Raw genomic sequence first — 18,069 nt, forward strand, 5'->3', positions numbered from 1 at the left:
TTTAAAGAAATTATGCTGCCTGTTAAAATACTTTTAAACAGTAGATTTTCCTCCTAAAAGAAACAGGTTTCTTAATTCACATAAAGCAAGTACCATTAAGAAAACTGGGACTTTTTTATGAACTAATAGATTACATCTTTATTAAAATTCTGTTTGAATTAATTTAGATTTCAAACTGCTTTCTAAGTAATAAAAAATGAAAGTTTGATTTGGATTTTTTGGCTCTCAAGAAATGTTTTTATTCAAATATTCTCGTTTTTGGCTATGTTTTCTCAAATTTTTATGATAAAATGTTAAATAAATAAGAAGTATATATTTGCAAAAATGTATGATTGGAAAAATTTAACATTTAAAACAATGAAACATTTAAGTACTACGAGATTTGGTATGTTACTCTTCTCCTTCTTTCGGAATTATCATTATTTCCCCTTCATCAATAAGATTTAAAATTACATTTTAGAGAGATGCTTAACAGTGAATTGTATTTCTGAATTGAAAAAAAAATATAAAACGTGAAATACTTTTTATCGCTGAAGTACTGAATAATCTTTACAAATATAAAATTAACTTATCTATAAAACATGAAAGTTTTATGCATAAAAATAATCATGTTTCATTTTTGATTTAAAAAATTTTAATAGAGCAATTATATCGAGACGCTTAACTGTATATTTTATTTCTAAATTAAAAAAAAAACGTACAACGTGAAATACTTTTTATTTCTGAAATGATGAATAAAGTTAACTTATCTGTTAAATATGATAGCTTTATTCCATAAAAAATAATCATGTTTCATTTTTAATTTAAAAATTTAAATGGCTAATATAAAAAGATGCTTAACTGTGAATTTACTTCTAAATTAAAAAAAAATTAAATGGGAATTACATTTTATTGCTGAAGTACTGAATAATCTTCATAAACTTATTAACTTATCTGTGAAATATGAAAGCTTTATTAAATAAAATATACTCAAGATTCATTTTTAATTTTGAAAAAAATTAAAATGGAAGCTAGAAAGCGATGCTTAACTGTGGACTTTATTTCTAAATTTAAAGAAAAAACTAACCACATTTTTACACCATAGTTTATTTATCTTGACTTATTTTTTATGAATTCCATACTTTTTTCACTCAAAACACTATTTTTTTTTTTATAAATCGATTGAACGCGTCTTGAATTTCCCTCAAACATAAACAAGAAGCGATGTTGAAATCACTTTTGATCGGAAGGATTTTAAAAATCCCTACGCTCTCAAATAATATTTTACTTCTAAAATCCATTTCCCCTTTCAGCGTCTCCTCATTTTCCCCAGTATAAATATCGATATATTGACCAAGGAGGGAAGAAGCTTTTAAAGTACTCTTTTTAGGATATTTATTTAATTGATTTGGAAGATACTCTCATGGTTTTAATACCTCCAAGAATCCTATTATACTAGACCGAGCATAATAGAAAATGGGAACTGTATTTTTATTCTCTCTTTAGTAAAGAGATATTCTCTAATTCTCTAATCCTGATCAAACATCTCCATCTCCCCTTTCTTCCTGTAAGATAATTTTATTCCATTTACCTCCTATAGCAATCCTTATAATGGGATGATCTTTAAGTGTTTTGCGTTTATTAATTGATAAAATATTCTTTAAAAAAATACAATTTTCTTCTTAATTCTGATAAATGGAAATGAAGGATCCATTGATAAAAAGTTAAATTGAATTAAGAGGATACCGTTTATTTTTTAATGATGCCTGGCACATTTAATCATCGAAAAAATAAATATTTGAACTTTGAAATGTGTAGTATTATTTGAAAGGTATCACACTTTAAAATTAAGGGTATGTTTATTTTATTGGCCTTAATTTAAGTTTTCAATTATTAATTATTTTTCGCTTTTTAATTGATAAAATTTTGTAAAAAATATTACAATTTTCTACTTAATTCTGATAATTTAAAATGAAGGATCCTTTGATAAATAATTAAACTTCATTAAGAGGATGCAATTTATTTTTTAAAGAAGCCTGTCACATTTAATTATCTTAAAAAGAAATATTCCAGTTTGCAAAGTATAAAACTGCTTAAAAATTGTTTACTTTAAAATTAAGAGTACTGTGATTTTATTTACCTTAATTTGACTTCTTAGTTAAATTTATTTTTATTTTCAAATATTAAAATTTTAAAATATTAAAATATTAAATTTCATTCAATATTTCTTTCAATATTACCTTACGTACCGTTAGTAAGAATTTTTTTTTATCAAGCATTTACTGAAAATAGTTAAAAAACGTTAACATGAAATTTTCAAAAAATTAGATTTTTTAAAAGTAGTCCTCAAGACTAATTCATTTTTTACGCTAATGATTATACATTTTTTTTATTTGATAATTATTTTATTCATAGTCCTGTTATTAAATTCTTATGAAAGTCAAGTTTATTTTTTTCCAATCGACGAATTGATCGTTTTACATGGGCTGATTTGAAGCAATCTACCTCATTTTAAAATGTGTGATGATCTAAATAAATTTTGATAAAACTTGTGACTCTAAAAAAAATAATATGAGTTATTAAAATATCATGGCTTTTAGAAATTGGCCTCTATTTTTAAGAATGGAATAAGTTCATTTAAAGCTAAAACTCGTTTATTTATATATATATATATTTAATAATCATTATTGCATTTTTATGGTTAAAATCAAATTATTATATTAAAAATATCACTGATATTGGATAGTCATCTCGAATATTTGTAAATTCAGTCAAACATTTAACTTTAAAAACTTCTGACTTATGCCTGCTTCGAAATAAACTTAATTCACTTATCTCACAATTGCTCTAACACTATCAGAAATTCAGTTTAACGTTGAGCTATTAAATAACGAGTTTTTTTCTTTTACAATAAAAAGATAAATTAAAACTTTAATAGATCAAGTAAGGTAAAAGCAACAATATTCTGCCGGAATAAAAAAATAACTATCTGGAAAATCGGAGAAGCTGGGATATGTGTCCCGCCATGTTTTTTAGATGGGACACATATGTCCCATTAGTGTCCGGGACATACATGTCCCGGTGGGCTCAAAAGAATAAGATGAACTATAGTATCGGATAGGCAAGTGATAGACAACTTGGTTCAGCTTAGCTCCATATTAAGAGGGAACAACAGTAGCTTTAAAAATATTGTTGTTCAGAGTGTTTCATAAATTCAAAAGATGTGCTACAAAAATGCACGATGAAAGTCTTATAAATCGATAACACTATTTTAGAATGTAATTTTACATATAAATGTTAATAATTCAGTAAAAAAAATTATTTTTCTAATGCTAAATCTGGTGATTTACCATTGCGATACCCACATATATATTTAATTATTATATAAATGTTTCGTTGTTTCAACTAAGGTAAAAAAGGATAATAATAATTTGACTACTTTCATAACGGTTACAGAGAATGATATCAAAAACAATGATGAAATTTTCTCTTTTTGCAGATAGACCGGAATGCAGCATCAGGAAGGATTACAACGACCAACGACAAATAGTTCTCATTTGTCATTCCGTAGCCTACCCCGCTGTGACGAACTTCAGTTGGTTCAAGGACAATGTATCACTAAATGGCATGAGAGACGCAATGCATAGGAACGGCAGGCATGAAAGTACCCTGGTTCTCAGCAATGAAGACCACAACGAGAATCTAGCTAGGTACTCCTGCGTGAGCACCAACTCCATGGGCCCATCTGATCCTTGTAAGCTTCAACTTACATCTCTACCTGGTGAGTGCAGCTCAAAACTTCTTCTCATTATGACTTCACAAAGCAAGCTTGCTATAAAAGTTAGTTTTCGTTTTGCTGTGTACCTTAAGAGAGAAATTCAACCACACAAATCAAAAATTTTATAGCAATTTACCACAAAAGTATGGAACGTATTTGACATCCCTTCTTCTTATGTCCCCTCCTCTTCCTCTTAGGTATAGTCGAATATACCCTGATGTTTACTTTTAGTTTAAAAGATACAGGTCATGTCAAAACGGCTACCCCTTCACCCTTTATTGAACAGTTAAACTGCATGATCTTTAAATCTGGCTGCAATTTCCCATTTTTCACGAGGATTTCTCCCCATTTTCACCACACGAATCAGAAATTGTATAGTTCTTTAGTACTACAGTGTGGAACTTATTTTGAACCTTTCTTTATCCAATTTTGGTATCGTCGAATCTACCTGAGTATTGACTTTTAGTTTTGAGACGCAGCTCTTCTTGAACGAATACCTCTCGACACTTCATTGATCATTTGTTCTGCACTATCTTCAATTTTAGTAATAACTCCCCATTTTCAAGAGGCCTAACTTCAGGCTCATGACGTTACATGGCGAACAAACGTCGTGACGTCACTTCCAAATCTTCTAGCCTTCTTTCTGGCAAGCATTGCTGGGCGAAGATAACTTTGAATCAGGCCGGAATTCAGACACGTAATGATTATGATTGGTTCTTTCTGTCACGTGGTTATTTTTCGCTCATGCTTGCAAGGGGGAAATCTCAATATCAAGTATGGTGAAAAATTTACAAGCCTTTTTACATGCTTGTCACATTGGAGGACTGCTTTCAGACACATGTTTTCAATTCTCGTGTAAATACGATGTTAAAGTCTGCTCAACTTGTGAAAAGTTCAGAGGTTATCTGGATCCTCTCGATCGTATCCTTGATAGTTAGTATGCATTGGGAGATTTTTACTCACATCCTGTTTTGGAGTCTGATTTTATGAAGGCATATGGATTCACGAACCAAACCTACATGGCGCTAGATCCTTATAAATAGGTAACAGTAACGGTCAACATTCTAGTATACATTATGAATTATTAAAAATATTCTCCAAGCCCTTTGTGCGTTTGGTTTAGAAATATTTGTTATTTAATTTATAGTGGTGCTAGAAATCATTTGGAGTTTTATCCCTATGTTTATAAATGGGTGAAAAAGTGGATACATAGAAATTTGCACTTAATAAGGATTTATTTTGAGATGTATTACCATAAAGCATCAGTCCGAAAATAAGTTATAAAACTTTCAGGTATATTTAGCTTCAAGTACGAAATGGGAAATTTTTAACACAAGGAAAATTAATTAAAAATACCTACAAAATACTTTTATAACTATAAAATAAGAACAATAAGCAACACCAGATTCAGAAAAGCATTGAATACTGAAATAATGCATAAATTACTAAATATTTTGATAATTCCTACATTCATAACTTGCCTTTTTTTAAGCAATTAAATCAATAATATATTTGGTTTCAATTATAATTGTTATAGCCATGCCAGATTAATATCGAATTAATTATATTTAGTACAATAATTGAAATGGCTTACTAGTTTTGGTGCAGCATAATTTGCACTTAATTTACAACATCTTGAGAGAGTATTTTTTGCCATCATATTAGAGTTGATCCGATCATTAACATCTTAATGTCTTTCTAATTCTTAGATAGTTTAACACATCGGTTATAGTTAATCAGGGGGTGACATCGCCTAATAATTTAATAAACAAGCAGGTAATTATGTAAAATTTTTCCAATTAACTCCTATTGCTAATAAGTATGGTGAAAGAAATATATGCTTCATATAATTGAACTAAAATCATTTAGTATGCAATATTCAAAATAAATTATATCCAATATAGTGTTTTTATTTAGTTTTTTGATGCATTACTTACCGATAATTATCAGAAAACATAATTACTAATTATTTTCTGGGACTTAGACTATCACTCTGAACAAATTTTCACTTCGAAAAATATTAATAAGATAGTACAAACAGTTAATTTATTGTAGATATCAAAACTCCTTCAAGAAAAATCTCCAAACATAGAGATAATAATTATCTCATTAACAATTATGTTGTTTTTTTCTTTGTTGTATGCTATCTTTATTGACTCGTTTTCCTCTGGTCGCCAAGGATCCGATTTAATTGGAAAGATCCGTCCGTCGGAATTACAGAGGGTGAATTATGCTCGATCGCGACTCATCAGGAATCGATCATTCCATTAGATCAACACAATAAATCCGAAGTCTTATTCACATAAAAGGAAAAGGGAATAAAGCGAAAGAGAGAAGATTTATTGCTTTACTTCAGCTGAGGTAAAGCTAGAAGGGGTGCATCTAGCGAAATCAAATTAATGGAAGCTGTTGTTGTCCCGGCATGATATACTGACCAGAGAAGACAAATATCTTATATTCTTAGTGCTTTTTTTTTCTTCCTTTTGAAATAAATTGCCTAATTTGTTACAGTTTTTGTGCATGCTTCATATAATGGTGAAATTTAGTGGAAAAATTATTTGAATATTGTATCCATGCTGGATCGCTTTGAAAGGTCGTTCATTCATTTTAATTACTATAACAAATGGTAATCAAAGCAACTTCTTTTTAAAAAAGTTCGAATATTTTTTTATCAGTAATCTAATCTGTTATCTAAGCATTAAAAAGCAATGGCATCTAAAATAGGTACTCCTATAACGTTTAGATCAACCAAAATGTAAAAAGTCCGTATATTGACTTTCAATTCTGGTAAAATTATCGAAGTGCATGACATTTCTGGTTAATAAAAACATAATTCTGGTTAATAAAAGCAAAATATACGGTATTTAAATTATTCATTTAGTAGTTTTTCAGTTAGTTACGATTATTGTTTACAAGAAATTATATGTTCTTCAATACTATAATTTTTATTACCACACATTTAGTAAAAGATACAAAACTGAAAAACCGAATATATGGCTTTTAAGTCATGCTCTCATGTATCATGATAAAATTATTAAATTTTATCAGATATTACAAAACCATACTTTCTTATTAATTTTACCAAAATCATTACTAAGGCACTTCGGTAAGACTTGCAGATATTTTTGGCATTTTTTCCATAGAGACAGAAAAGCGATGTATGTTTTAATATTTTAGTAGTTTTGGCGATACTTTTTTCTCAGTGTGCAATTCCGTTCTTTTCTTGGATGGTAATTCTGTGACTAGCAACGTTTGGAACTTAAAAAAATAGCACGATGTTTTATCTAAGCAGTAGAACAGGTTTTATTTTACTATACTAATAAATGCTATAAGAATAATAATAGAAATTTATTAAAAAAACTAAAACTTGTACATTTTCAAGTTACTTATTTTTTTAATAATGAACATTTATTAAAAAGCTAAAACCCGGAATAAAATAAAACCCCAGAATTTAAAACTAAGACATCACAACACTATGATGCAAATTTCATTGGTAGCATAATGCCTCTATCACACGAGAGAAAAATATGTGCAACTGCAAGTGTAACTGCAAGTGTAAGTGCAACTGTAAGTGAAATTCCTCCGTTCGGAGTTGCCGAAAGGGTTGCTTAATTGCCTGAACGGTTGCATGAAATTGGGTTACCATATTTTGTTATTTATCTTTACTTTTGGCTCATATTTAATTTTATCATATGATTCTATTATATCATAGTTTCTCAACGATGTTCGTAAAGATGCTGTAGAATATTGATTGATTTTGATTTAATTTTTTACATTTGTATTTGTGTTAAGTCTTTTCTTCAGCAGGAAATTAAAATTCTGAAAACTTTATTTCCCCATTAGTGAAGTAGCATAGTATAAAAAGGATTATGATTTCTACCTCATAATATGAGATAATATTAAGATATCATTGAATTTCATGCTGCGTCCCTAAAAAGATAAGGGGGTGAAAGGGGGATGGACTTAAATACTATCTAGAATTTTGACGATTTTTTTACGTTGATTTGAGTGACTAATGTATAAAACATGGTGCGTAGCATTTTTAAAAAGTGCTTTTTAAGTGAAGTAGCATAGTATAAAAAGGATTATGATTTCTACCTCATAATATAAAATGATATTAAGATATCAATGAATTTCATGTTGTGTCCCTAAAAGGATAAGGGGGTGAAAGGGGGATAGACTTAAATACTATCTAGAATTTTGACGATTTTTTTTATCTTGATTTGAGTGACTAAGGTATAAAACATGGTGCGTAGCGTTTTTAAAAAGTGCTTAAAGGTGCTTATTTTTGATTTTCATTTTTTAAAGGCCCTTAAAGGTGCTTTTCTTAATAAGTGTTTTTAGAAAGTGCCTTATTTTCCTTTTTCGAAAAAGAGATTTATGAAAAGGAATGTCGATTTTCGCCACATATTATGTAAAAACGTACTTTTCACATTTTTCTATTTCACGTTTTCAGAATTCATTCGTCCCGCACTGGACTGATCGTTAAGACACGGTTCCCAGCAGATCACCGAAGTCAAGCATCTTTGGCTATGGTCAGTGTGCGGGTGGGTGACCACTTGGATCAGTCTGCGTAGGGACCGAGGGTGTGCGGTATGGGTCCTCGTTAAACTGTGCTACCGCAAAGTGCTCAACTTCGCTCGCAGGTCGTCGGGCTACCGAGGCGGGGGTGCCATCCCCTCCGCAGAGGATCAAAATTGTGATGGCATGTCTTCGGATCATCCTCCGGGATGTTTCCCAGACCGTCGCCAATAGCCCATTGTGCAGCTCTAGTGCGACGTAAATTAACAACAACAGCAGAATTCATTCAACCATGATCAATTTCAGCGTACCGTCAGTCCATAGCGTATGAAAACGCCAATCATTTTACAGGTTTGGTGAAATACTTGCGAGTCCGCATGTGCGTCTAGTGAGCTGGGTTCGGTGAGATTCTTGCTCTCTCATGCTGTATTTTGCAAGATATTCTCAATTTCAGGCTTTATTTTCCACCCTCTGAAATCGAACCGAAAAATCTCTTGATCATTTTTTTAATGGCTAATATAATCAAGAAAACAGTTCTTTGTCAAATTCTAGTTATTTTATCATGATCATGTAAAGTCTCAGAATTATTTTGCATTTTGTCAATTTACCTAGAGCTTTAAAATATTTTTTGAGTGCCTAAAATGTTCTTAAAAGTTGCTTATTTTTTGTTGAAAGATTTGGCTCCGCACCCTGTAAAAGCATAGTTTATTTATATATATTTACTATGTAACATGCTAGCTAGGCAAGTGCGGTATCATTATCTATGTAAACACTAAATCGAATGAGAATAAAAACAAGCTGTCTGATTTAATAGTTTAACAATTCGAAAATTTATAAAAAGTTTAATGTGTAGAAAGGACAATTTTATGACTTATACCACTTTATGCAACTGACATTGCTATCTAATCAAGTAAGGCATTTCTTCAAATTTATTTTTTAAGCTTAATTCAAAAACATAGTCCTTTGAAATAATTCTGTAGAAGAAATGATGGTTTAATGTATGAAATATAAATTTTTGAATTACCTTTCACTCATAAAATATTTATAACATCAAAACTATTAGATCTATCAAATCAATTCTATTTTTTAAATTCAGTCTAAAAAATACATAATAATCAGACTTGTCTATACTACAATGTCTCAGAATTTTATTTTCATCAAATTAATTTACATTACATGAAGGGATCATCAATTTTATTCATTTACACATTGCATATCAGGAATATCACTTTTATGAAAATTATTTTTTCCACTTTCTCAGTAAAATTGCTTTTTAAATATAAGAGGATTTTCAATGTCATACTTACATTTTATTATTGTAAAATTTATATCATTCATTATTGGTATAAGATAATTTAATTAAAAATTATAGGATTTATTTTGGGACAAATTTATTGTAATATACAGTATATAAATTAAAATTTATTTATAACTATAAAAAAAAACAATATTTTATTAAGAACATACTTTTAATGTATCATATTATTTTGTTATAGCCCTTTACGTGTTTTGTTTTGCATTTTAAATAATACAAGAATCAATTTAAAAAATAAAACATTTATTGTCAAGTGAAACATTTAGAACATTATTCATTTTTATTTCTTATTTTTTAATTTCTTCCATAAAAACAGTATTACATCTCTTTCCTTCTTTACCAGATAAACCTTACAGGATTATACGAAATATCTGAAATAAAAGAAAGAAATCACTTTCATGATAAAATTTTACCAACACATTATTAGAATAAGGAAGATTAATTTAAAATCATTTAAGCATTAATTTGAAATCATTTAAGTCCTTAGGTATCCCTTTTAAACTTATTTTAAGTTTGACAGATATTTTGATTATAGTTCTAAGATTATTCTATACACTAATGAAAGATGGCAGGTGTGTTTAGTTTTGTAGTTCTTATGTTTGGATTGAAATTTGTTTCAAGAAAAATAAATTGTATTTATAAACGAAGACTCTTAAAAATGTAAGTATATTGAAAAATTAGTAAGGTACACTTACATACTTACTGTCATTATAGAAAAGCTAAGTATCAAGAGATAAATGTGAAGTATAAATAAAAAGTAAAGTATCATTAGTTAACTTTGAATAATTATAAACAAAATATTATGCAAATCATCATACACAAAAAAAAAAAAAAAATAGAAGGGATGAATGTAGAAACAGACAAGGAGATTGGGAATTTGCATTTTTAATAATTACTTTTTATATATAATATACTACCTTTCTTGCAATACTTTTCAATAATTACTGGAAAATGAGGTAACTTTGGGAGAAACAATTTAAATATTTACCACACATATTTTCTAACTTGTTTTAAAATGAGATTTTCAAAAATTAAAAGAATTCTTAGGGAAGAATAAAATAATTATTTCACTAATAATTATAAAACTTTCAAATAATCGGACACATGCTTTTACAATCAACAGAAACAAAGATTAAAATTTAAAAATAAAGAAATATAATCATTATTATATTTTATGTTATAATACTGAAACAAAGTTTGGCGAGTTGCTTGGCGAATATTTCAAAGTAAAGCTTTTCGCCAGTATAATTCTTTACATATATAAAAATAGAAATTATTTCTATTTAAAGTAATTAAAACTTTGATCGGAACAAATTATAATAAGTTTTAATTTTATTAGCTTAAAATAAATAAATATTTTAAAAGAAAATTTATCGCAAAAATAATGTACTATACTTACCGATACTAAAATCGTGTGCAGGTTCCTGTTATGGTAGTACATCAACTGCATTGAGATGGTCATCTCATAGTGCGAAAGTATTTTTAATGCTTTCATTTTAAAGGAAATGTTATTATTAAACTAAAAACTTGTTCCGTCTCATCTATAAAAAAATTTCATCCGATCATCCTCTTCCTAACGTCGCCGCCATTTTTATTTACATTTGTATATGTCATCACATAAAATTGAAACGTCATAAAAAGCAAACGATCTGATTGGTTCATGATTCTCTCTCTGATTGGTTCTCTCGTGTGATATAGCCATAAGATTGAATTTATTTGAAATGTTTTTTTATTAACTTAATTAAACTGGTGGACAGTGACTCCTGCTCACTGCACTGCTCGCAAACGCCTATTTTTGCGTTTAATGAATAACTTTTCTTCTTTCAAAAACAAAATTTGCCACAATCTAAAGGCTCTAATAAAATCTATAGGTATTATCTAAAATCTAAAGGTATCATACAATAAGATCTATATGTTATGCCAACTATGATAAGATTCCCTTATATTTTATGTAGGCAAAGAACAAGTTTTTTTTATGCACCATCACATGAATTAAATACCTCTGTATATTTCGTGAAAAATCAGGTATTAAATATGGAATCAACTAGAAATTCCTCTAGTTTTCTTTTAGACTCTTGGTGGATTCTAACTCAATTCGTTGATAATCTGATGGGATGATAGAAAGCAAATTCTGTGCCGCACAAGTAGTTCCCAACAATGAATTATTCAGCATCGGAAATAATTCTAGCTTCAGTTATAATCTATATTTACTTCATTCATGCAATTTAGACTGCCACTTAAATTTCAACCCCAATTTAAAAGTTTTAGATACCTATTGACTTAACATTATTTAACGTGTTTCAAATGAGTGAATTTTTGTTTTCACAGCTTTTTAAATACTTATTCATTAGCACCATCCTCGTATGTCATAAAAAAATGATTTTGCTTAAGCTGCTGATGCTGATTTTACCTGAGCTTGCTTAACTTAAAGTACCAAAGAGAAATATTTATTCAACACGTGTTATGGACTCTCACTGAAACTCATTTTCAAATAAATAAAAAAGTTAAAAAATTTTAGCTTTTAAACTAAAGAGACAAAAGAAAAAGAACCATGTGCAATTTATTATAAATTGTTACATTGATAACTTCAGTTTCTTTGAAATCCAATAGGAAATTCAATCTTATCTATATTTCAACCCAATTGAATACCCTGTCTGGGCTCTGTAAAGAGAGAACCAATGGTCACAGGCAGGCCGTGATGACTTATATGGCAGCGATGACTCCCCACGCCTTCAATAATTTTAGGTCAAATTTCGATATGAAGTACCGGCAGTTTGGGTGTAAAATTCTCTGTAAAATCCATTTTTGCCTTAAAATATTGCATCGCAATTTTTACAGAAATATTTATTTACTTGGAGTAATTCAGTAATTTTACGGTAATTATTACTTTGAAAATTACGGTATATCAGATTTTTGTCCCGTAACATGTTCCGGTAAAAAGTACCAGTACTTTTTATCCCAATATGATTCAGAATTTTTCACATTGTGAACAGTAAATGTGACGCGAATCGGCTCAGAATTGTTGAAGTATCTGAAAAAAGCTATTCGGACGCCTAAATAGTTATTGATTTAAAAGGAAATCATTTGTTCTTCATTTTATGATTCAAACCTGCCACCTTTAATTAAGAAAAAGGTATTTCTAATTATATTTATTTTGATCATTATCTCATGAAGTATGCTTACAGTTAATTTTAAGAAAATCATTGGAGTTTTTACATACTGCTCTGGCTACTTTTAACTAATGAACCCAAAACAAAACTCATTATATTCTGAATTCCACATTAGAGCAGCGAGCATATTTTCGTCACCAGCAATGCATTGCACAAACTTCGATGGTAAGAGTATAAATATCGAGCGGCTCAAATAGCTCGCACAATCTTTTACAAATCAATTTGTTGCGTGGTACATTCCGATTTCACATTTGAATTTCGAAAACGAACTGTACCCTTTACTTACCATTTCGAAATATATCTTCTCCTCTTAGAGTACCCCCCTGGGAATTACGCTCATTATCTGCCGTATTTACCCGTTTACTAATAGCCCAGTCAAGATGGCACTAGTAACGATGCCAAGGTGCCAAGACAGCCAAGCTCTCATTACGCAGAAAATCGCTTATTTTGAACTTAGCACTACGTGGGGCGGAGGGTTCAGCATTACCATGTCCCAAGATGCAATTCCATCACCATAATTAAGCAGAACCTTCTGGGATTCACGGAATCGCCATTAAGTCCAAAGACCCTCAAGGATGGAAGGAGTGGTTTGTTGAATTCAGGAGAAGGACTTAAGTATTCTTAGAAGGATATGTCCTTTTGTTAGTTGTCAGGTGACATTTGGTGAGTCGAAAAGCCTTATAGTTTGCCACTTGAGGACGGGTTTGTTTAAACAATAATGGATCGGCGATTCATTATAACTGGAGATATTTCATGGGAAAAGGTCAACACCAGAAGTAATTCTTTATCTATATTACCCTTCTAATAGTTTCTAGATTGGAACTAGAAGAAAATGATATTAAATCGTCTGATGTGCCAGGGGTTGTGGCTCACCAGTCTGGTAAGCTGAAAATTTGCTACATGCATATGATTGGTTGTAACTCACAATGTTAGACGATTTATAATAAATTTAAATTTAAGGAATACTTTGTTTAAAGAAAATTTAAACGATCTGTGATATATAACTGAAACTATTTTATTGTTAGGCATAGCTAAAAACATTTCATTGATCTGCGTAACTTTTCAATGATTTTGTTGATTAACTTTTTAGTGATTTGTTGGTCTTGTACATCAAGACTTGTGGTTAGACGAAAACTTTCTATGCGCACATGATTGGCAGTAATATATAATATTTTATTATTTAAAAAGCTCAATTTTAAAATTGAGACGGCTAATACTAGTTACTTATCAGTTATTTTGAAATTTTGCAGAATTAGAAATTGCTTTGAAGGGAAATGGTAATATTCATTGGTCCATGACAATTTAATATTAAATTAATGAATTGCAATTTCATTGTTATGTCAATAGCTTTTCTATTCCTCTCTGCAAATCGAATCAAACTTACATGAAATGTAAACTGTGGTAACACATGCAAGTGATTGCTAATTGCGAAGTGATTGCGAAGTAAACGAGAACATGTTCCCTATCAACCGCTTGCTTCAAGAATATAAGCTATAGTAAAGATGCGTTGAAATCAGTTTTTTTGTTTTCTGTCTGCGGTAAACGTTTAATATGACTCGTGAAAAGCGTTTAGTGTTATATCAATAATTAACTACTTTCTTGTGAGGCCGCATAGTTGGTATACCAAAGAATTCAATTTTGTATCGGTAAATTGTCAGCATCTACGCTGTGCAATGCCACAACCGTGATGCGTGTTAGAAAGAATTGTACACAGAAGAAACAAATAAGGTGAAAACGTGGTAGTGGGGTACGCAAATAGCAAGGAATGACAGGCAATCTGACTGACCGTGCAGGTCATTCTCGTGTGTTTAGCACAACGTTGAATCACGGGCACATATGTTTTGCTGTCTAGCTCCACGATTCTTTTCCGTCTGCTGTAGAAATCAAGGTTTACAAGGGTTTCTCTAAGCATGATTCCTCTGTCCTTCCTAAGCATGATTCCTCCAACACAGGACCCTCCGACTTCAATTGACTCAGCAACATAATGAATGGCGTGTCTTGTTGCAACAAGTTGTTTTATCCGACGAATCTTGCTGTAATATGCAAAACAGAGGACGCTACAGATATTAGAGAGTGGAAAATCTGCTCCAGTAGTATTAGTCTGTTCCCTCAGGATCTTATTCAGAGCCATACTGAAGAAAAGGCATAGCATCAAAGAATGTGAGAGGTTCCACTTTCACTGTGACAGGAGGGAAATTGTGGAGCCAGAGATACTCTTTGTTCTTCTATGCATTCTGAGAATTGCAATTCAGCATGATACTGACCGTGTTCATATCTCTAGGTCTACGCAAGCCTTCTTTGACGTGCATCAGGTTTCGCATCTTCCATGGCCTGCTCATTGGGTTGGGTATGTCGCCTATTGAACTAGTCTGTGATTTCACCTGTCGGAAACTCGCGTGTACAGCTGGTAGGGCACACAGTAAGACTGAACTTCGAAGTCAGGTCGAAGCCATATGGAATGTCATTCACCAGGATTACATTCTGAACCTATATGTCCAATGCTACCAGGTGTATAGAATCTAATTGCTCTAATCTAATATATAATCTAATATATATTTTTACTTACAGCTCATAAGCTGCAGGTACATAGCGCAACCCATTAAATAAGTAAAATATTCGAAGAAAACAAGGAAAATGTATAATTATCTTTAAAAAGAGGAGATAAACAATTATTAATAAATAAAATGTTTTTAATGTCGATTTGAAAAAAAATAAATATAAAAATCCAGAAAAACAAAATAAGGAAAAGATATCTCGTCATCAGGTGAAACGATGATTATATCCGCGAAAAAGTGTGGTTTATAAGCAAATTAAAATATATCAATACAATTGTATGAGAATTCAATTGTATTGATGCATTTTGCTTCGCAATGCTATTAATACTATATCAGAAAGCACTATTTTTTTATATAATCGATTGAGCTGAGGACAAGATTATGTCTTTTCCTTGTTCCGTTTTTCCAGCTTTTTATTAATTTTTTTTAAAAATTTTTAACTATTTTTCAAAGCCAATTTATTTATTAATAATTTTCCTCTTCTCTTTAAAAATGTATTTTCCCCTTGTTTTATTTGTATTTTTAATCAATTTTGGGACGCATTGATTTTCTTAAAGGACCTGTAAAATGTATTTTTTATAGAAAATTTTGTGAAGAATTCCATAAACAGTTTTTCAATAAGACTGTGTCTATATCATCGGCGAGATTTTCCTAAACGAGTCATTTCTTGTATCACTTAGACTGCGTGCTTCAACACAAGATAAGATCCCATTTTCTCAATATCTCTATGCAAATTTCGTGTCATTTTTTCACTCCTATCAAATACGAGTCAATAAAGGTCCCTAGGCGTTCCTGGTCTGTTGATATGAATATTTTATCAAAGCATTCTTCTTCATTTTTACGCCAAAACGCCATGTATCTAAATTGGAGCATAGTTTCTGATCATTAAGAGAAAGAGGAAATCGAATTTTTTCTTCAATAAAATGCATACATTTGGCGAGAGTTTTAAAAAAAAGCAAAATATTTTTTTCCTGAAGCGTAACTGTAACTGAACTAGTAAAATCAATATGATAAATATGATTTTTTTTCTTTATACTCAAGGAATAACTCATTTGCCATTTCAACTTTTTTTTTCTTTGGGGCTCTTTTTATTTTGTTCATTCAAATATTTTCAGTTTTGCAGATAATCAATGAGCGTTATCACTCCTTTGGCGTGTTCCTTAATGACTTTCATTGAAATGTTCTTTTTTTGGCGAAAAATGAAGATATTCACTGGGACTCATTCTATGTCATTTTCCAGGACGCGATAGAGCTACTAAAATCGTAGGAAATATGTAGTTTTAGGGCTGTTGCCGAATTTATTGATCGCCAACATAAAGTGTAATAGTAAACTCTATTCATATGGGAGAACAAAAGTCTTTTGAACAAAGTAACAATGTTCCTACGCTTTAACAAAGGCATTCAATTAGCGTCCATAATAATAACTATTTTTAAACGCGATAATGAGCTTTGCTTAGTGAATACCATTAGAAAAATGTTTTGGTTGGAATAGTAAGCAGGATAGTAAAATAGTGGGAGTAATTTTTTAGAATTAACCTTTTAGAAACAAAATAACCTATTAAAAATTTTTCTCAGTGATAAAAAGTACTAATATAAATTTTGCTGCCTCCTGGTAATTACCTAATGGTTTGTTAAGGGGTCTAGAGGGGGTTTTTTTTATCAAAATTTTACAATTTTTGAAACAAACATGATAGTTAATAACCTGCTTTGTTCTAAATAATATTATACCAAATATAAGGGGATATTCCGAAAGTTTTTAAAATTGTAGCAAAAATAGAGACTCGTTGACTGAATACAGAGAATAGCACACCAATTGTCTCAACTGTAATCGCCTGTTATTTTACTTACTTTGTTTGAAGTTACTTATACGAAATTTTGTCTTTAAATTAATTTTTTTGAATTTACATTTTTTTACCTGCAATGCAGGATTACTCGACTTCTATGTAAAACCAAGATAATTAAGTTGAAACTCAGTAATCGGTTGGAGTATCACATATTGCTTAAAATCATACCAGATAATATAGGTAGATATTTTATACTTATTTTGGTCAAAAAAATCATTATTATATAAAAATCTGAAAAACAATTTTTTTTAATTTAAAAAAATACTTTTTTTTTTCAATTTTGTTTGAGCTAGTATGGTTTTAAAAGCTGTATATTTAACTGCCTATTAAAAATTATTTCACGTCATTAAAAGGATTTTAATGACTTTTATCATGTATCCAAGACATCATTGTATCTTTTATTTTCCTTAAATTGTAACTTTAAATTAACTTTAACTTTAAATTAAAATATAACAGGTTTTTGTGATAGTTCACGAAAGTGTTGACATTTAAGTAATTTCTATGCTTATGCTAAACTCTTGAAAAAAATTCAGAATCCAAGTTAAATTTTAAATAAGTTATAGAAAGTAAAATAAAAATTGTACACTTACGCTTTCTCGGTGAAATCAAAATCATCAAGATCCCTTATTTGAGTTGACTGTAACTTTAAAGTCTATTCAAAGTTAACGAGAGAGAAAAATTTTTTGCAATGATATATTTCTTATATACTTTATCATAACATACAGCAGGAAATACAGAAAAAATATACTGCTAACATATACAGTATCTACATCAAAAACGTGTTATTAAGGTTATTCTTTTTTTGAGAATTTTTATTTGAGGATCGTTTCAAACATAATAAAAAGCCAGTCATTTTATTTACTTTTTCTTTAAATTTTATTACCTTATAGACTATTATTATGAAAGA

The 18,069-nt window shown here is 29.9% G+C and overlaps 1 protein-coding gene across 1 annotated transcript in view; it reads left to right on the forward strand.

Annotated features, from left to right (window-relative positions):
• Positions 1-18,069, forward strand: part of LOC107447604 (hemicentin-2-like) — a 410,317-nt gene that overhangs the window by 330,778 nt on the left and 61,470 nt on the right. The window contains exon 10 of the mRNA XM_071177281.2: positions 3,479-3,760. Within this exon, the coding sequence (XP_071033382.1) occupies positions 3,479-3,760 (282 nt within the window). The remainder of the gene's footprint in view (positions 1-3,478; positions 3,761-18,069) is intronic.

Source organism: Parasteatoda tepidariorum, chromosome 2 (genome assembly GCF_982258835.1).
Source record: "Parasteatoda tepidariorum strain Cologne lab strain chromosome 2, Ptep-v5.0, whole genome shotgun sequence".
In the NCBI taxonomy this organism is placed as follows: Eukaryota; Metazoa; Arthropoda; class Arachnida; order Araneae; family Theridiidae; genus Parasteatoda; species Parasteatoda tepidariorum.